General features: G+C 40.1%; 1 protein-coding gene across 8 annotated transcripts in view; it reads left to right on the top strand.

The window, feature by feature from the left end:
* Pli (E3 ubiquitin-protein ligase pellino) overlaps positions 1-21,523 on the top strand; it is a 59,041-nt gene that overhangs the window by 34,155 nt on the left and 3,363 nt on the right. For all 8 annotated transcript variants that reach the window (XM_022077040.2, XM_022077046.2, XM_022077039.2 and 5 more), the window contains 7 exons: positions 1,493-1,622; positions 4,445-4,546; positions 6,351-6,545; positions 11,668-11,856; positions 12,450-12,548; positions 21,008-21,241; positions 21,352-21,467. In XM_022077040.2, the coding sequence (XP_021932732.1) occupies positions 1,493-1,622; positions 4,445-4,546; positions 6,351-6,545; positions 11,668-11,856; positions 12,450-12,548; positions 21,008-21,241; positions 21,352-21,467 (1,065 nt within the window). The remainder of the gene's footprint in view (positions 1-1,492; positions 1,623-4,444; positions 4,547-6,350; positions 6,546-11,667; positions 11,857-12,449; positions 12,549-21,007; positions 21,242-21,351; positions 21,468-21,523) is intronic.

Genomic DNA, 21,523 nt, shown 5'->3' with positions numbered 1-21,523 from the left:
AATTAAATGAAATAATTGAACGGAATTGGGTGGCCAAAAAGAATACTAAAGAAAGTAATATGGGCAGGATGAGAGAATGGCTAGGAGGAACGAAAAAAGAGAACGAACTAAATGGAAAAAGAAACTTGTGATTGTCAGTGTTCAGTTTCTCGTTAAGAGTAATTGTTTCTCTAGTTTTCCCGAGGAAGATCTGTTTGTTTCCCGTTAAACTGAATTGTTTGCAAGGCTGGTGATTTACGTTGATCACCGGTCCCTTCCTTCGAGGGAATCTGAATCTAGTGTCGTGTAAAATGGATCCATTGCTGCATTCTGGGTCATAGGCTTATCATTGTAGATAAGTTATAACGCAGTGGGCGTACAAATCTGAAGCTCCGTGTACTTTGTTAAGTTCGTGTGCATTTCGCGAAATCTCCTGGAAGTATACCAAGATTCACACTAGCTTTTAGATTTCTTTTGGTGTTCACTATCGAACGAAGACTGACGTACATTACAAACCACAAAACTCGAGATTGTATGAAGAATAACAGCTTGTTAATTACCAGTATCTGTGGGTAAATATTTACATTCGTACTGTTTACTAATGTTTTCGGTTTCATTTCACGCTTGTTTTTATCTTCGAGTAGGTTTCAAGGCGACGTACGATTAACACACTTTAATTATCTCTGCTGGAATTCGTCGTTACTCTTGTATTTGTGTATCTAAACAGGAAGAATTAACAAGTCACAATTTGTATCATGAAACGTGTGACGTTTTCTTTATTTACGTACTTTGTAAAGAATATTGCTTGGAGATTATTTCTGCCATAACTACCATATTTTATATCATCTTTTGTCTTGATACGTAATGGAAGCGATGTATTTAATACAAAATGCCACACTGTATTACATAACTACTCGCTGGAAATTGTATGCAATTGATGCAACTTGTCTGTTAGCAAATGTCATGTGCATCATTTAACAGACGGGTTCGATAACGCCATGGGACTCCTGATTTGGAGTTCGTGGGTTTACTCGGGCTTCTCCACTTGAATTCTGTCAGTGCCGGGAGCGGAAGTGCACGCTGTGCAGAGCTGCAAAATGTGCGTAATAGACCATACATCGTCGTGTGTATGTGGGTGGGTGGTAGACTCGTCGGCGTCGAAGGCTATTTGCGCTTTATACAATTTAGTTTAAAAACAAAAACCTGTGCCTCGGTGTTGTGAAATTTAACCCTATGCGATGTGTCGCCCAGCAGTATATGCTAAAGGTCAGTAATAATATGACTGTAGTAATAATAATACAGGCAGGCTGTATGGAGAGCTTTCAGTAAGTTTAAAGTACAAAATTACAAATTACAAAACCAGTAGATTAAAAAAAAGGTAACCGTATGTCTGGCTACTAAAAGTAACCAGCAGTTCGTAGTCGTTACTTCTTTAATCTACGAAAATGTTGTACAGGCCTATTAGTGGTTGATAGACTTGTGCTTACTTGTTTTCTTGTCTTGTATGTTGCAGATATAATGGGTTCCTGCCACCGGGCGACCGAGGTCGCAGGAGAAGTAAATTTATGTTGTACAAGAGGTCATCGGCTAACGGAGTCAAGCGATCAAAGCACTATGTTGTCAAAACACCACATTCCTCCCAGGTAGGCGTTACTCCTCAAGTTGTAGGTGGGAAGTTCAAAGTGCGATGTACCAGTTTTGAAATTAATGCTCAAAGAAGAAGAAATCGTCCCATGATGCTCAGCTGTCGATGAAAAAGTTATGGTGTCGTACTGATAAGACCGATAACGTTTCCTAATTGTGGTTCACTCGTTGCTTGTTTCTTGCAGCATGGTGACATGCAGTAAATAACTTGGTAAAATTGTGAGTTGTACGTTTATTGACGACGTTTTAAGTGTTTGTCATTAGACCAGTAAGTGATGGTTAGTTTCTGAACAGCAGTAATAAGAATGAAGCTTATGTACTCGAGCTGTTCAAATTTGACTTGGAATATTTAGAAAATTCCCGGTCCACATTTAACTACAATAATGTTGTCTACCTTGAGTCTCAGAGCCCAGGGGTTTCCCACCAAATATCCCGTAGTGCTTAATAGAATCGACCTACACCGTATAGCACACATTGTGTTCTGTGATTGTATTTGGTAATTTCTTTGCAAAACTCGAAATATGAGGATATTGAACTTCAAACTATAGAAAATCACTTGTTCCCTTTATATCCTGGTGTGTAGTGGAACATTCGCCCTTGATTTATGGTAGCAAATCCCGGACTTCTACCCCAGTATAATATATTGACAGGCAAAGAGGTTGCCTGTCGCGGCAGTTAAATATTGCCAAAAACATTCCCAAGTCTTCCTTTGCTGCTGCTTTTTAAGAAATTGTAGCGTTGGTTTCACGAAGACACGTTACAACGTGCTTTTCGTCACGGTATGCACTGAGCAGCCAAATTAATTATCTGCATTCACTGCGAATCAGATCTGACTCCGTTTCTATGGACGTAGCTCAGGGTTTATTTCTCACAAGGGTGTAAATACTTTTCTCGGAATATCTTCACCAAGATTCTTTATCTCATAGATTGTTGCAGGAGATTGACCATTGATTGAGCCTTCGTTTATTTATTTGCCCGTAAGTTTATGAACTTTGTGTGAGAGGATGAATATAAATAATGAATTTAAATGTGTAAGGGAGCGTTCGTCATGGTTTCGTGGATTTACTGAGGAAAATTTCGAAACGTATCGGGACGACAGTCTTCAGGACAGGAATTGAACTCGTGATCTGCATGGTGCATATCAGGAGGTCGCCATTTCGTACCAAAACCGAGTCTCAGAGAGAATGTTTATATTTTCTCGCACAGACGATGCAGACTCGGTATTGTTATGGTGACTGTAAAGGGAGAAACTGTGAGCGAAGTCATTAACCCAAAAGGGATGTGTTTTGAGGGTGCGGTGAAGTGTGGCGGAAACTGCCTACTTGGGTCTTAATACACCGCCAGGGCCAATTTACGATAATAGGCCACTAGTATTCTGTTGCCGTAACAACAGGCTAAACGTCGCTTTTTTTTATAATTTTGATAACACATTAACATCAGTTAATTGTTCTAATTTAAGTCTGAATGAAACGTCGGTAAGTATCTACCAGATTACTTGGTCATCGTCCCACAAGTCAGCCATCTTCATTCTCGTTGCCGCGAGAACCTCGTATCTAACAAAATATGTTTGGTTTTAGTTTTTAGAAAATTAATGTGTTTACCCCTAATCTACACAATATATTGTGTTCTAGATACAAGCCGAACGGTCATTGGCCGGTTTTAATTTCTTGATTTGCGTTAAACCCATTAGCCATGATTTTCTTCCGACAATGCTGAATTATTTTATTCGTAACTTGGAGCCCGTTTGCATAAAGTGCACAGGTAACTGTTTTAACGGTATGCACTGGTTTGGTGGTAAACCAGGACAGTAATTTTTTTGCTGAGAAGAATGTACGAATTGGTTTCTTTTGCTTTACGTTTTGTCTGTACTGGACTCAGCATTTAGGTTAGGACCGTTATTAACTACTGCATAAGAAGTGCCTGACATGCTGTTCCTGAAAATCTGAGAGATTCTCCCCCCTCCCTCGAGTTCGATTAAAAGGGAACAGTGTTCAGAATATGAATTCCATCACCTTGTTTTTTCTTTTAAAATACTGTGGTTGGTCGTGTATTGCTCAAAATGAGTTAAATAAGCGAGATTTGTATGAAGGGAAAAGGTTGTTTAGTTTTTAGGAGTTCGAAACATAACCAGTTTGCTTAAGTATAAATAGTATTATATTTTGAAAATTCATTTCATTTTACAATTAAGAGTGTCACTTTTGATGACGACACCTAACGAGACAGGAAAGATGGCCCCTGTCGGACATCATATTTATGAATTTCAGATAAATTATTTCGTATTGGAAACCCTGATGTCACTAGTTCGTTATTACTGCCCGTAAAATACATTTCATATTTTAAGACAAGCAGTTTAATTAATAATCTGTGTTATTTTTGTCTCTCTCGCTTGTTTCCCATTCATCACAAGTCCTCTGGGTCCTACATTTGCAGACCTTGCATTCCTTTAGCATGTTTTACGAATTTGTGGCGATCATATTTCGTATTCAGATGTAGTCTTTTAAAACACTCGAAATATGCATAAACCTGCTTTAAAACCTGACTAGCGAATATTGTATCCTTTATTTCATGCAAATTAAGTTAATATTGTTTGGCATTTGGAATTTGCAAATTTCATTGGGCAGAGTTCATCTTAAGAAGCTAATGACGACTTATCATCTTCCTGTCCTCGCTTCTGGTTTATTATTAATTATATTAAATATACCTCAGGCAATGGACAGTGTGCAGCGTAGTGTATAATGAATCAGCCATTGTCACAACCTTTGGAGATTGTGGATGCAGCCTCAAGGAATAAATAGGTGAGACACTTGCTGTTTGTTTTCAGGCGATCCTCGACGCGGAACAACACTCCATATCCTACACATTATCGAGAAACCAAGCTGTCATCGTCGAATACATGCCTGATGAAGAGAAGGACATGTTTCAGGTGAGATACAATCTTTCGCTGCATCCATATTGTGTTATTCTATGAACATTATTAATTTCTGTTACGGCAGAGTGAAACGCCTGTCTAGGATTGGATTTTTAGGTGGTGAGATGTTTGAGAAGCAAGAACTGGTGTCATTGCGTGGTTTCACAGATCGGATGTGCACTTGACAATATAATCTTGCCTTGTTGTACTCGTCATTTCGGAAGGTAGGATGACGATTGTCGTCTTCTGGGTTGTTTTTGCTGGTAGTCGCTTACCGACGTTTCAGAGGTGTAAAGCTCATAGTATTTTCTTCGTTCGGATATGATGTTCCGCTATTCTACACCGAGAAACGGGATATTGTATTGTTTTAATAAATTTTATTTCAATGAGGAGTTGAGTACTTTGTTGGTTGAGTACTTTGTTGGTTGCTGTTTCAACGCCATTTATTCAGATAGGAAGTTGGCTTAAAACCACGTATTGTAACGACACTGCTGAAAGCGGCACCTACCCACAATAACACTAAACTATGTTTAAACGCGTGATTAATGTTATTGGTCGTCTACGAGTGCTTGGTTGAGAAGTGGGATTGTTCTTCCGTTATTGGCCTTTGGAATTGTCTGTGGAATTAACTGTTAGCGAGTCTTTTATAAATGTTGGCAGTAGACTACGACATGAGATGGTCGAATGGGGTTTAGTTGTCGACAGGAAACGTTTTTTTCTTTTCGCCACAGCATCCAGACTGACTCGGGGGGCCTACCGAACCTCCTGTCAAATGGATACAACGGTTTATTTCCATGGGGGAAAGCGACCGGGGGCTTGGTGACGCACCAAAGGACACCTTTCTACCTTACACCTGTGTATATGTCGTGCGTGCATGCGTACGTGCGTTTGTGTGAACGCTGTACACTTATTGAACCATACAAACATTTGTATTCTTAGTGGACGGAAAAATTATGGTATAGAAGTAGAGTACAGTGTACCTTGAATGCAGTCAGGAAAGGGGACTGCAAACGTCTCGAGGGTCGTCGTCTCCCCCTTCTTTTTCTCTGTCTATTAATATCTTGTCTCTCGTACTTATGTGGTATTCTGAATGTTTAGTGCTGACAGGAACATTTCAGGGATTTCTTCCTGTTCGTTGTTACCTATGGGATTAACTTTCTTATACTATTATGTTAAAGAAAGCTTGGACACTTTTAAGTTCGTTAGATTCTACTAAGGAAGTTGGCCTAGATTTATACGTAGAGAAAAACTAAGTGTGTTCATGTCTTGTCACCAGATTGCAGGACAGCGATAACGATAACAGATCAGAACTCCGTTCGGGAAGAAATTAGAGTTAATTAAATTTGGGGAGTGCTTGCTACCACGCATTTCAGGACTGTTTTATATTTTCAGCTGCTGTCTAAAGACAAACAATTAATAAACATGACTGTAATCTTACATATTTTGTGTGGTTACCTTTCACATTAAGGAAAAAGAAAACAGATTGGACATCAGATTGTCTACTGTTACAGTTGTTTGTGGATACTTTTCTGTTAAAATGTTTACGGTGCGTTTCACCCTCGTTATAATGCGGTACCAGAGACCAGCTGATGGTCACTTAATAGGGACGACATCTTGACTCGTAACTGATGACTCAAAGGAAATCCGCAAAATTTAGTTTGGAGTGTTGATGAGGACTTACCTGTCGTCATTGCTTGCTGAGTCAATGAAATTTCCCTGTTTAACCTATTGCTTTCTCCCGTAATGCCGACATTTTACAGATTTTCGTGTTGTCTTGAGACATTGTAGGCTGTTATCAACTTTGTGTTCGTTTCTGCAGATTGGCCGGTCGTCGGAGTCGCCCATTGACTTCGTGGTAATGGATACAATTCCGGGGGACAAGATGGGCGAGAACAAGGTGTTGCAAAGCACGATATCACGGTTTGCATGTCGCATCCTTTGTGACCGCTCCAACCCACGAGTGGCACAGATCTATGCTGCGGGCTTCGACTCTTCGCGGAACATATTCCTTGGGGTGAGTGTCATTAGCGAACTGCTTGCACATGACAGCAGTGGAAGTGACTACAAGAATTCGGCATCATGTTTACTACCCCCCACCCCGTGCCATAATTGAGCCATAGGCTGTACCAACATTTCAAGTGGAACACCATTAAATATGTAGGATTTATTCCCGTAGCGTCTTTCCCCATTCCTGTGTCTCCCCATCCCTGAGCGTGAACGTGGCGGGAATATTTCCCCGAGTGTGGTAATACACGATGTTGCTGGTTCAGTAATTGCTTTGAGGGTTGTTGTGCATTTTCCATATGTTCGCGTAATTTCGAGATTTCTGAAAGACTGCAGATAATCATTGTCGGTAATAAATATTTTAGGCTGTTACTATTAGACATAACTCGAGGGAAACACTGACGTATGCATTTTTCAGTTTCAGAGTAGGTCTTTTAAGTCACGTAATTTACTGTAGAATAGATTAAATTTGGGGAGTGTTTGTTACCATTCAGCTCATAGCATCCCGTATTAAAATGTTGATATTAAAATATACCTGTTAGGCTATTTGTTTTTGTGGAAATTGGTCTTTCATGCTAAGGGGGTAACGTAGATTAAAACTGTCTAAGAAGTTTGCTGATGAGAATATTTGGACGCAAGAAAGAGACAGAAAATTCTTATTGTGAATGTTCGATTTTCTAGAAACTCAAGTTTCAAAGCCACTATACTGTAATTCTGATGAAATAAGTAACATTTAATTATTATATTTCATGATCTCCTTTTGGGTAGTTCGGTAGTTTTCGAATCATTCAGCTCCCTTGTATTCGTTTATTCTTTCAAAAACAAACTGCATGGTGCACAGCCCCCGAGAAACTTGTAGTCGCTCAACTAGTCGTATTCCACGTATTTTATGGTACCCGAAGGTTTAATATAATGTTATAAATAACTTACCTTCACTCAGATTAAGATGTGTTGATTTTATAAATTTCGAAATAAATAGCTAAAAATTGTGCAACTGTTTATAATTTTCGTAGAGAAATTATCTTTTCTCCACAGCAGAATGTACAAATCTGAGAGGAAACAGCGTTCCTTTGTGACTGGACCCTACCCGACCTGATTTTATTTACATTGTGTGCTATTTCTGGCGTTCGACTACCGTTTTCCCACCCCAGTAGTTCACCTGTACAAGAATTCTGTTTACGACACCCAGCATTCTTCTTCCTTGCTTCCTTCAAATACTCTCGTTATTCCAGATATTACATTCCTGCTTACCTCGTGAACTCTACATGACCAAACATGTCCACATATTTAATACCTGAAACCGTATACTCGTGGGGTAAATGGGATGTCCGTCCATACGTGATCTGAAATATAAACCACATCATCCGACCTTTGAACATCCGATAAACAACATGTGTGAACAGACTACCTTTGCAAATTAACTTCACACTGCAACTACGACAAATCGCGAGGCCACGGTGGACGTAGCTTTTCAGGTTCAGAAGGAATTCGTAAGGAAGCGACGTGAAGGGTCTTACATCACACTTTTTTCCCCCACACATCGATTATAACATGTCCTTGTGAGCCCTGCAGAGTGGCCAAGTTTATTTACTGATTGATGTGGTGATTTGATAGAGGCGTTAAAAGCTCTTGTTAATATGCGATTTATTTCCTTATTCCACTCAGCCAGTTATTGTCGAAGGCCCACTTTTAATCGTCATTATATGTTGTCCGCTTAGAATATGTGACATTCGTATAGGAATAGAATGGCTATCTGAATTCGGTGTTAAAAAATGGATTTTTTCCCCTCTCAGCGATTCATTTGAATTTTTCAATATCTTTTAGTTCCCGACGTATGTTTTTTTGTTTTTTGATGATTGATCCACGTCTGTTGTAATACTGTACCCATTTTTGGAATCCACTTTGTTTTGAGCTGTAGGAGAGGCGATAAAGAGATTTTTGTGTATGCACTGCTTATGTTGAATGTGTGTAAGGGAAATGAAATTGCAGGTAGCGGTTTGTAAAACAATGTTCTTATATACAAATCCACATCGATTGATGAAAATATATATTCTCGTATTGGGTTGATAAGAGTCGTAATTTCCTGTGTTGATGATGTCTTTTGTATTTTCAGCTTTTTGTAGAATTCTCCAGAATAAAATCATATTAAACGCAGTGAGAACGAAGCTTTATAGACATGAGTAAAAAAAATATTGTGATGAACGTGTAAACAATTTAAATTCTTTCTTACGTAAATATGAAAATCGTTAACTGTGCAATTTTTATTTCAGAATATATTGAGAAAAATTTCTTTATCCATTGAAATGTAATTAAATCTAGTTTTCTCACAGAATAAACGCCACTGAAAGGACTGTAATTTTTTAAAACGACAGTTTTATTTTGTGGGTGTTACTATTTTAAGAAAGTTAAGAGATCACCGTTCTAGTAGTCTGTTGAACCTATGAGACTGTTTCTTATATTCTTTATTTCAGTTTTCGCGTAATGGTAGATAACAGGCGGACTTCTTTTGTTTGAATATAAATGTGTAATTTTGAGCGATAAAACGCCACGGCTTATTCTTAGTTCGTTCGAAGCTTAGTAAGATAAGGCAGTAAGTAGTACGTACCGCGATATACGTAGAGGAGCTGTAATGAAATCTGGAATGAGAGAAATCCCGACACCATTGGCGATTTGGAGCAGCGCATATTAATTCGTTCGCTGCAGTTACGAATATTTTTTGTGTTGTTTTTCGTAGCAAGGCCATTGAACCTTTGACACTGATTGCTCTGACGTCAGACGGCGCCGTTATGCTTCATTAAAAAAACAGCATTACGGACGCAATTTATATCCTAGAAGTTTGTAGTCATTTTGTTGAATTCATTCAGGATTATGCCTATTGGACTCTGTTGTACCAGATACGGTAAGGGAGTTTAATGATGTCTCCTATTCAGATGTGCGATGTTAGTTAAACCCAAAGGTTAAACTTCCCCCACAGAGTTGGTTTTTGAACCCTGTTCTGAGCTCTCGTCAATTATGAAGATTAAATATTTTAAGCGAATGGTGACGTGAAATTCGTTGCTTTTTAAAGAAGTTTATGCATCTAAATCGTAAATAATTTTTGTAAACGTCTTGGTCTCTGGACTTTATAATTGTAATGCCGTAGTAAATTTCCGACGATCGTCGTAGAATTTAACTTAACAACATTGCTTGAATCGCTTGTCCCCCCCCCCCCCCAGAAAACCTACCCAGACGAAATTACTAGCAAAAAATGTGCGTATGTGTCAGCCTTACGTACCATACTTTGATAACCACTCATTTGGGCAAATGTATTCCTGTTAGAACAGCGTAAACATAATAAAACCAATTTTCGGTTTTTTGAGATCATCCATTACTCATTGACGTATCCCAATGTTTCTCGACCAGGGATCTGCAAATTGAATAAATTTTATTCGTTTATTTTTATGTTCTATTGCTGCAAGTTTTAAGCTTTTTCTATCATACGTTTTACTTCCGAATCAGAATAAAAATATGACAAAATCTATTTATTCTGCCTTATTATGATTTGCCTGTATTCTATTTAATCCCAACGTATAAAATTATTTTGTGAAAGAGGTACGCGGCACCAGAACGGTTCGGAGACACTGGCGTATCGATATTGTCTATAACAACCGTTTCATTTGTCTCAGAAACTTTAATGCAATTGAATAATTTCGTTCATGTAAGAATATGAGTATATTATATCTATCGTTATATTCAGCGTTCTAATGGTAGTAACGGGGCGTGTTTAATATGCATTCGAGACTTGCAAATAGAGATGACAGTACGATGGCGGAAAAACAGTGAGATCACCACGGGTTGCGTCGCGTCACTGCTCCAGGATCTGTTCTGAGTAGTTTAGCCTTCGACAAACAGGAATTGGTGTGTAGAACTTGCGAGACGAGGAAGTACGAATATTTTCCTTTCTCGCAACACACGCCCATGAGAGCCTTGAACCACCCAATTCACTGTCCAGGAGAGCTTCCTCTGGGTGTAAAGGCGGCCGGGGTGGGAAGCTGCCGTCTAGTCACCGTCCAGTGCAGTGCGAAGGTTATAAATGCATCTCCACGTCCCCTTTAATCCTTACGACGTCGTGCGAAAAAAAATAACTTCTTTATTACATGCTTCGTAATATAGTTAATGGTCTGTGTTTATCACTTCTAGAAACTATTGTTTTTAAGAATCCGAACGTTATGAGTCTCAACACTGCATCAGCGGATAAACTTTTTACATCACTTGCAGTGCGTGGGATTTTCTGTTCGCGTACAATCTTATCAGCGAAAAGATTCTGTTTTAGCTGGTGCCCGTTAAGTAGAAATCATGCCCACGGCAGCTCTAGTGAGTCTGACAAAAATAATGGACAGATCCTGTGCTAACACATGAACCAAAGGTTAAATGTAATGAAGTAAACTTTTGAAACCTCGGCTTCCAGTCCGGTTTCCTTTGACAAATGCTTTTTTCTCGAGCTTTGATTTATCACGGAATTATTTTCGCTTCTCACAGTGGGTGTAGCCGAAAAAAGATCCTTTCTGCATTTTAAAAAAGGCAACACAGTGCCTCGTCATCCCATTCCACGCCATGCCATTCTCCTGCCTGCAGTCATCTGTCTTAACTGTGGGTTAAGTTTTTTACCTACTAGCCCACTTCAATTCAGGGAGCTACTCGATACTAATTATTTCCCATTATAAATTAATTTCGGACATCCTTCTTTTGCGTCCTTTACCCTTGTTTTGGAGCGCTTGCAATGAAAGAACTAATTTCGTCTCCACGGGTTAATCCATACAACGCTATGGCTGAAAAACGTGAAGGGAATATATAAGTTGAGAGACGTTGTGGTAAGATTCGAAGATAATATTAAAATGGATCTTGGTGGTATGTTGTGAAAACGTGACTACTTGGATCTAGATTCTGAAGAAGGTCAAATAGCGGGTTTTGTGAGCACGGTGATGAACATTCGGATTTCGTAATAGAATCATTTCTTATCAACTGCTCAAGGAAGAGTTAGGATGTTACGTGTACCTGTCGGTGTTCGTAAATACTGCATTGGAAGTGGCTGCAGAGAGTTGCATTACCCACTGAACTAACGAGTGTACATAACCTTGAACTGTTCCGTGCAGGAGAAAGCGACGAAATGGCAGGAGAGTCGCGAAATCGACGGCCTGACGACTAACGGGGTCCTCATCATGCACCCTCGAGGATCTTTCTGCGGTGGCGAGGCGAAACACGGTCTGTGGCGAGAGGTGTCTGTCGGGGGCGGCGTGTTCTCCTTGCGGGAGTCCCGATCCGCCCAACAGAAAGGAGTGGTGGTGAGTGTTAATACCGCGAACCTGACGCCAACGCAGGCTATATGGCTTCTAAAGATGTAAGTAGTCTCCGCGTGTTACGGCCTTCCAAGTACTAACCTCGAAAACGCGAATGTCGTTTGGCCTAATCTGATCCATACAGAGGTAAGTGTTCTAAGTCTCAGTAATGGTCTTTAATAAAAGTGCTGTGAATGTTACGGATAAATTAAAAATGTTTAATAAAAAGGGACGGTTTCATGGTTACTGAAAATTGGCACAGCAGAAAGAACCTTCTCTGAGTTTGAGAGAAATGCGAAAGAGCTCAAACTCGCCAGTTTACGCGCATCCCGTGTCCTTGATCACGTCATCTCATCAGAGTCTGAATCCTTCCTGGGCTGTGCGACCTAGGTTCGATTTCTGGCAGGGGCTTGGCCATTTTTACTTCTCTCTTTGCCGCTACTACGTGCAGTCCGTATTTAGGAACCATCCAGTCTCTCTTTGAGCGTATATCGGGTAGTTATTTTCAACATCACAGTTTTGATTTTATAGTGCATGAGCAGACGATAGGAACAGTTTTTTAAAAATTCGACCGCGAGACATTTGTATGTGTGTTTCAGGTGGATGACGAGACCAATGTTCTTCAGGACGGAACCCTCATTGATCTCTGCGGTGCGACGTTACTCTGGCGGTCACATGAAGGACTGGAGAAATCACCGGTGAGTCGGATGGTACCCATTTGTTTGTTCATAGGAGAATCGACGTTTCGAAACGTAATGAATTTGTACTGCGTTGCTGAGATGTGTCATTAATGCTTTAGTATTCTGGGCTCGTTCGCAGATGACCATTTGCGTACAGAGTCCTTACACTGCTATGAACACGTTAATGAACCTTCAAGTTCCATAAATGACGTCGAATTTTGTGTCTAGCTGAGCGACTGTTGGATTATCAAGAGGGATGTTTTGACAGAGTAATGTACAAAGCACCTTGTTTTGATGTAAAATAATTAATTTCAAAATCATATTACGTTGTTCGCTCGTGGAAGTATGATTTGTGTTCCAATAAATTGATAGTGGAACCAGTTCCCTAGCTAACGTTGAATAACGTTTAACTGTGGAAGTATATTTGTACTGAAATAAAATTTACGTCTTATCTATACGTGACGTCATCCGCCGACAGCTTATCTATGTGTAGCGTCACGTACTCAACACACTCACTCTAGAACCGTTCTTTGTTGCCAAATAAATGGCCAAAACTCCTAAACCGTAAGAGTTTGCTAAAATCTGTTTGCAAATTTGAAAAACTCGTGTTTATTGACGTATTTCACTCGCAATATGTCCCGATCTAACTCTTACGTTTTAGACGTGGCAAGCGGTTGAAGTTAAGGAACGAGGGTTTAGTTATTCCATGTTTTGGGTAATTATTTCAATATGCATTATAGAATAAAGTAAACATCACGTAGAAAAAAGGCCTTTATTTACTCTTTAATTTATATTATTAGGTTTATATTCTCTATCTTACATAGGTCTCGAGTTATTGGCGTTTGAAGAAGTTACACACCAGCGTTACCTTACGTCTTACAGTTTCCGTCGTGTGTTACGTCAAAAATTCTCTCGACTACCGTCGTGTATCATCATTTCCAAACGAGTACAACCATTAACAGCTCTTAAAACTCATCTCAGCAGTTGGTCTTTTCTTTCCAAAACTCAGGTTTCGCTATTTGTGTGATTTTCTGACGTGTTCAGGAGTGACATTTGACTGCATCGCTTTCGCGTCGACTCTATCAAAAGGAACTTGTGCTCTTCAACGTCAGACCACCGCGTTTACTAGATATACAACGCAGTCTGACTGGTTGCTATGACTACAAGACAAGCAGGGTGTAATAATAGGTCCCGCGTGGTCATCCCTCGGAGACTCTGTTATCTTCTAACTGCGGGAGATGGGATATTTTGATTGCTTAGGGTAAAATGAATGACTTGTCACGGCCTGACCTCCTGCTTGGATTTAAAAATGGTGTCTGTGGCCTCTGAAATACTGATAGTCGTTATTCGCCTCGAAGCTTCGAGTCTTCTCAAAGGATCAAGGAAATTGCATGGATTTCCTTTGTGATGAAATTGTAATCTTGTTTTTACGTCCGAATGCAAGGATTTGGAGAAAAGCATTCTGTACTTGTCCGCGGGTGAGAGCACTTTTAGTGAAGTGATAAACTGTGGATTGAATGTCCGTAGTTCGATTTTCGACAGTGACGGATTTTCTGTCTTGTATCGTCCATGACCGCTCGTGTGACCTGTTTGATGAGACAGCCATCGAAACGACTGAAAATGTTACATTGAATGTGAACAGCATGTCTATGAGTACTGTTACAAAGTTTTTATCTCAGTAGTTGGATTCTGGTGAATTTGTAAGGGGAAAAGGTTGTCATAAAAATTAACGTCAAGCTATCTGCGCTGCTCCGACCGTAATAAACTTACATTTCTCTTTTCTGAGATCCTTTTTACCGTCAGAATAATGGAGGATGTAATCTGTTTGAGCGGTGTGTCGCATTGAAACATTTGCGTGGTCTTTGACCGCTTGTTGCAAAGCCACGATTAATAATTACGTGTTTTCTGATGTACAGAAAAAGTGTACCTGATTCAGTTTATGGCTTGATTATTTTTTTTGTTTTAATAAAGCCGTAAAATGGTGACATTGGTTTGATGAAGGTGTCGTAACCTCGAGTAAATGTGTGATTTCACGACAATCGTAAAATATTACGTCTACTGTCTTCGGGAGAAACATTCCTCTCTTCGGGCTGATAGGGTTTGATAAAGGAGGTTGCAGAAAACTGCAGTAATAGTCGACTTTAATTTCCCTAGGGAGTGGGTGGGATTCCCATTTGCAGTCGGAGTGAGGAGACATCTTTGTTAATATACTGTATTACTGTAATGAGTTATATTGAATCTTTAACTACAATAGTAAGCGCTTCAAACTTCATTAGTAGCCTCAGTTATCACTTTTCGTATCAAGAATTTTTGTTCGAAAACTGAAAATGAACTCGGCTTCGTCATTTTAATTCTGCGAAATAAAATTGATCCCGGTGCCGGGTTCTCAGAGAATCAGCTAATGAATAGGGGTGATGTTTTGTAACCCTTTCAGACATATAAAATAAGCCGGAATCCTCAGAATGATAATCTTTCAACCGCGTTCGCACACCTTTGATTTCACCATTCAGAGTCATTATGACTGTGGTGAAATTCAAGCACTTCCTTTCCACGTGGCTGGCATGCAAAAAAAAGACTAGTTGTCATAATGCCTGTCAATCCATCCATCTTTGTACAATACGTTGTAAGTTTGAGTAGTCGTTTCGGGCTGGGTATTTTGATGCATCTACAAGATTCTCGCATGTTTCGTAAAGTATTTTAAATCGCGTATTATGTTTTTCGTATTGAAGCCCTTTTATACGTAGAGCGTACCAGTAGTTCGGATTCTTCTTCTTTTTTTCCTCTCTTTTGCCTTCGTTTATTTCTCTGTGAAGTCGAAGTCGTCGTCTTAGCTGCCTGTAGTGTGTCAAACACTTTCAAAGCCAAACTTGTTTGTTTGTTTGTGAATTTATCTTTCCTTCGGGGTAATTCCTAGACTTTTCGTATCTGTGTGTTCAGCTGGACGTCAGACTTTTTCGTTTTTTTAACAAATTGTATAAGAAAATAAGTAAGTCACGGACCAGCCATCAATGCATTGGCTCTTGGCCTGAACTTCGAAACTGTGCGAGCCATTGGGTTTGTAGTTTCTGGACACTTTGTAGGTCACCCACGTGGTTCGATAACCCGTGATATGACTGTTAAGGTGTCATAAGAGAGGAACGATAACTGTGGACAGGAAATCAGAATTATTTTAGGGACAAAGTAGAATCACGAAAATTTTGAACGAGTTACTTCCCGACTGTTGACGATGTTCAGCTGGATTAGAATGAGAAATCGTTGAAGAGACCGGAATTCCAGAAACGGGAGAAGCCATTTTGCCCACCTCAGATTCATCTCGGACCGCGACTTCGCCGGGATCTCTCCTGCTTGGTACTTGACGGAGTTACCCACGCCTTCGGGTGGTGGAAGCTTTTTCGATCCAGACATTTCTCTACTTCCTTTCGCTTTCACTAGCAAGAAGTTTTCTGCACATGTTGGACAGTATTCCAGCATTCATACAGCGCGTGTTGTAGCGAATTCTTCATTTTAGATTGTCCCGCAAAATATTTTGAATGGAGACATTGTATTATGGGAATGTGCATCGTGTTGTATGTACTCGCATTGTTTTTCATGCGAAAACCATAGCAACTTCGTTGTCGTATTATGTTGACGACAGTGCTCTAAATACTGAGCATTCCGCTTACACAGCACGAAACAAATCAAATTGCTGTCTCAGAGGTGATCGCAGGAAACGCTATGACCGTGTGACGTATAGAAGATGTGTATCGAAGCAATCCTTTTGCGTTCGCCAGAATGTGACATTTGACCTTTTCGTGGATGTCTGTGGATTCCCCACTCAGGAAATATCTGACATTTGACCTTTTCGTGAATGTCTGGGGATTCCCCACTCAGGAAATATTTGACATTTGACCTTTTCGTGAATGTCTGGGGATTTCCCACTCAGGAAATCTATGACATTTGACCTTTTCATGAATGTCTGGGGATTCCCTACTCAGGAAATCTCTGACATTTGACCTTTCGTGAATGTCTGGGGATTCCCCACTCAGGAAATATCTGACATTTGACCTTTTCGTGTGATCGAGAAGTTCTTCCACACCCAGCCATACTGATGTTTCTTGTTCGTACATGTATGGGTCCTCTGTCCCGTGCTGTAGAAGCGTGCGACCCATTTCGTATAGCCTGTGTCGCAGAGTGTGGTAGTTTTTTATCGTCCTGTAAGAGACGCTCAGAGGCGTGGTGGGGTGGAGGCAGGGTATTTCAGTGGGTCGATATCGTGCCTCGTGCGGCTGGCTACTGTCTGTTGACATGTGTTCCGTGTGACGTCACGAGATGTGCAGCTGCGAGCACACCCCTCTGCTTTGTTTACTTCGTGCACTGTATTTTGAAAGGGGGTGTGTGTGGGTTGTTGTACTCTCCCAGGGTTTCACATCCTGGCACTTTGTATCAAGCACTGGATTGATTTCGTAGTTTATTTGTCGCTCATGTACTGCAGCCAAGGCGATGAGAATCCGACGTCCAGTTCCTCCGTAGTTCTGTAAGCACGGGCGTGGGTGGATTTTTTGGTATCTCGATCCAAAAACCTTCACAGGCTGTCGGCTTATAGACCGTGTTACCTAATGGTGTTGAATTAAGGATTGCGGAGAATATTTGTATAAACCTAGATGTAAATGACAGAACAAAACTACTGTAATAAGATATAAACTGAATTTTCCCCTCCCAATTGCCACTTATATGTGTTGTACGCCTGCTGCATGTAAAGTTGAGAATAGCAATATCAGTTGTGGTGGTTCAATTGTACTTATGCCCCTTATTAACGCTGCTGATTGACCTTCAAACCCCTCGAAGGAAACGTGCGACGTGAACGTTAACAGCAATACACTTTGGCGAACTGGACAAGTAGGAAGAAGCAAGGACCACCCACGTGTAACGGTATAAAAAGGTGACCTCCCCCGTTAAAGGATAGAGTTGTGAGTCACGTTTACCGTGTTCGTGAAGGAGGAACTAGTCAGGCTACGACATGACTGGAAGACCGTAATACTCAAGTTTTTGAGTAGTTTTCGGAGAAATATCTCTCTCTCTCTCTCTCTCTCCAAAGGTACTTAATTTGGGTGACCAGATAAATGCGCACGTGAAGAACGCCCACACAAAAATTCCGCACAGAAAAAAAAACCCACCGTCATAAATGCTCACACGGAAAAATATTTCATGCGGGCTTTTGTCATGGAACCCTTAATTTCACGTAAATCTGTCTTTGTTTTCGGATGTTTCATCAGTGCTTTTCAGATACGGATGGTCACTGTGAAGACCTAATGTGTGACATGAAATCCAGCATGCTCACCACTTTAATTCATTAACCCTTTACTGCGCGTCTGAAAATAAATTTTTCGTGCCTGATATATTATTAACATGTTCCCAAATTTAACCTATACATGACGTCATTTCGTAACCATTCAGAATACGCCTTCTGAGACGAAATTTTTGACCGTAATGAAACGTTGCCTGCAACGATGTCCATTGATTCGGATCTATATATCGTAAGTTAACAGTGACTCGGCAGGAATATGTGGCATTCACAGGATTATTTATGGATCCGTCTAACTTTGTTTTTGTAATTGCACTAAATAACGGTATAAAGAGTCTTAGTGTAGCTGTGTGATTATCAGTCCTAGAAGTGTATTTATTTGCTAGATAAAAAAGTCGAGAGTCTGGCCGTTTGTTGTGATTTTGTCTTCCTTCAGAATCCTGATAAAAACCGGAAGCTGGTAATAAACCTTACGTATGAAGGAAGTCCACTCATTGCTGATGGGCTCAGAGGCAGGTTGTTCGTAATAAAATGGCTCTCCAGATATAACCGAGTGAGAGTGAGGGACAGCGCACACGTTGTATCACAGTAGACACGAATACTTGTTTCCTTGATGGAAACGGAAGGCCTTCCTGTTGATTTACTTGCTTATTTAACGACGTTGTAAGTCCTCTCGTACATTGTAATATCATTACCATGACTACGAAATTCAGCGTGACATTAATGAGAATTTTTCTCTGGATTAATATTCTTTATTTAACACTGCGCTGTAAATATTGGTGTGACCAAAAAGCTGTGAAGGTAGGAATGAAAGCCCATATATAGTCGTCCTTTTGTTTCGCCCTTCCTGCATCCAGCTACGGGAAAAGGAAAACTAAATCATTAGCAACAGTACGACTGTAAAGGCCCGACATTTTAAATCGTTTTGCTGTGAAATTTAATTTTCCAGGAAATGTAATTTTTAACGAGCACAATGTTCATTCTCCTCGCCCCGTTTGCCTTATTTTAATTATTATAAAGAAGGCGGGGAAAAAAGCGACGAGATAATGAAAGGACGTGTATATTCAGATTCTGCTGGGGAATAGCCACTTTTCTTCATTTTTGTCTTTGGAATCGAATAGAACTTTTCAGTATTTTCTATAGTGAAACCTTCGATTTTTTAGCTTTCTCACTGAAAACTGTGGATGCGTCCTGAAGTGATCGCTATTACCAGCTGGTAGTTCGTACTTCTTGGATCCTGCCCTGTTAAAACCAAAAAAAATTGTTTCAGGAGTTGGCTCTACTCCTCCCTTCAAGTGATTGGTTGCTATTTATTGGCACTTTTTTGTTCTGTGACAACGATCGGGTCGAACTCGGGACTTTTTCAGGTTGTAGGCTAGTACGCGAACCATTAGACCACCGAGATATTTTTTTATTTTATTTTTAAACAGTGCTAAACCAGCAACTCCACTTCCGGTGGTAACAGTGGTTTCCTTTTTTGTAACGCAGACTTTGAGGATTGCTTAGAGAGCCCTAATTTATAACTCATTTCTTCCTTGTTGCAGCCTCCAGTATTCTAGTCGTCGAATCTTTGCTCCATGTGTCTATTAGGGAATACCGTCAATGGAGAAGTTGCGTTCATGTCTCTGAAATAATTACGTAAATTTCGACATGCGTCAGTCGTTATGCACGACCAAACTTTTCCGGCCTTGAAAATCATTCAGACTAGCAATCCGTGTTGCAAGCTAAATTGATACACGGTGGCCAAGGAGAACGCGTTCTTTTTCACTTGAACTACAGGGAAGTTTTTCCCCACTGCCAGGACAAAGCGCGGTAACCGAACATCCGGAAGTCGTGGAGGATGTTAATGGGATGCGCTGTATCCTTTGCGTGTTTTAACGTGTTGCAGTGTGAATCAGTGCCCTGTGATGATCTGTAGGTTGGATGACGCACTCAAACCATGCTCCGAATCGCCGAAGCTCCAATGTGTTATTTTCATATAGTCTGAATTATACCTAGACCGGCCCTGGGTACCGGGGTCCTTTCCCGGGGGTTAAGCGCTGTTGGGGCGTGATGCTGACCACGCCCATCTGGTGCCGAGGTCAAGAAAGATGCAGATTAACTCCTTGAAGCCAAAAGTAATCCAGATGTATTTAAAAGTTCAGTTCCAGTCTATGTTTATTCTGTAAATTGTACGGAACACACAAATATGCTTCGAAGCTGACGTATGCATACGATTTGGAAGAATTTCAAAGGTTGTTTACTGATAATACAGATTTTATTGATTGGAAGTCTAATTTCAGAATTAAGATTTGCTGCTACATTGTGTTAATAATGTCTGTGTGAAGTGAATTTGGAAAGACAGAACTAACTGTTATAATTTTTTTCCTGTACATCACTTCGAGAGGCTTTATTACGTCAGGTTTTTAACGTTGAATAACGTTTGTAAAATCACGGTACACTCGCCGGTAACTGTAAGGTAACGCTGGTGTGCAACTTCTTCAAACGCCAATAACTCGAGACCTATGTAAGATAGAGAATATAAACCTAATAATATAAATTAAAGAGTAAATAAAGGGCTTTTTTCTACGTGATGTTTACTTTATTCTATAATGCATATTGAAATAATTACCCAAAACATGGAATAACTAAACCCTCGTTCCTTAACTTCAACCGCTTGCAACGTCTAAAGCGTAAGAGTTAGATCCGGACATATTGCGAGTGAAATACGTAAATAAACACGAGTTTTTCAAATTTGCAAACAGATTTTAGCTAACTCTTACGGTTTAGGAGTTTTGGCCATTTATTTGGCAACAAAGAACGGTTCTAGAGTGAGTGTGTTGAGTACGTGACGCTACACATAGATAAGCTGTCGGCGGATGACGTCACGTATAGATAAGACGTAAATTTTATTTCAGTACAAATATACTTCTACAGTTAAATGTTATTCAATGTTAACTAGGGAACTGGTTCCGCTGTAAATTTTATTTCTGTTTTTTTAAGATCTTGTTATAGTCCGTTGAATGTTTGTAAAAATTTGAATTTACTCTCTTGATTCTCGTAATGATATTTGATGGAAATTGGTTTTTAGAAATAATCGCAACATTTATGGATATTTAGAGGTATTATTTTAACAGTTAATAATCCATGGTTTCAGTATTGGTAGTAATAATGAACAACGTGAAGATTTAAAAACTAAGTTACTCGTTTGTTGTAGACAAAGCATCACTTGGAGACTCTGGTAGACGAGTTGAATGCCGGACGACCCCAGTGTCCTGTGGGGCTGAACACACTGGTGATTCCACGCAAGTTAACTCTGAGTATGAGCGATGAAACCGTGAATGAAAAGCAACAGCCCTACGTGTACCTGAACTGTGGTCATGTCCAGGGTCACCACGATTGGGGACAGGATAAAGACTCCAAGGACAGGCGTTGTCCGATGTGTCTCGAGGTACTGCAGCGTAAATCTTTAAAGAAAGAAAGAAAGAAAGAACGTTTCTTATTTATGAAAAAAATTATTTTTGTATCTTATGCAGTAGGCTTTTAATATTTTTTTTTCAGATGGGGCCTGTGGTAAAACTGTGCATGGGAATCGAACCGGCGTTTTACGTAGACGCCGGACCTCCAACATTTGCTTTCAACCCTTGTGGCCACATGGCCACGGAGAAAACCGTGAAGTAAGTAGAACCTCTCCGGATTTTTAAGAATACGTCGGAAGTTTTTTAATTCATTA

This window comes from Zootermopsis nevadensis, unplaced genomic scaffold (genome assembly GCF_977971745.1).
Source record: "Zootermopsis nevadensis isolate Lab colony 2312 unplaced genomic scaffold, Znev_1.0 Znev_ptg000029l, whole genome shotgun sequence".
NCBI lineage: Eukaryota > Metazoa > Arthropoda > Insecta > Blattodea > Termopsidae > Zootermopsis > Zootermopsis nevadensis.
This window is presented reverse-complemented; position numbering and strand designations above follow the sequence as displayed.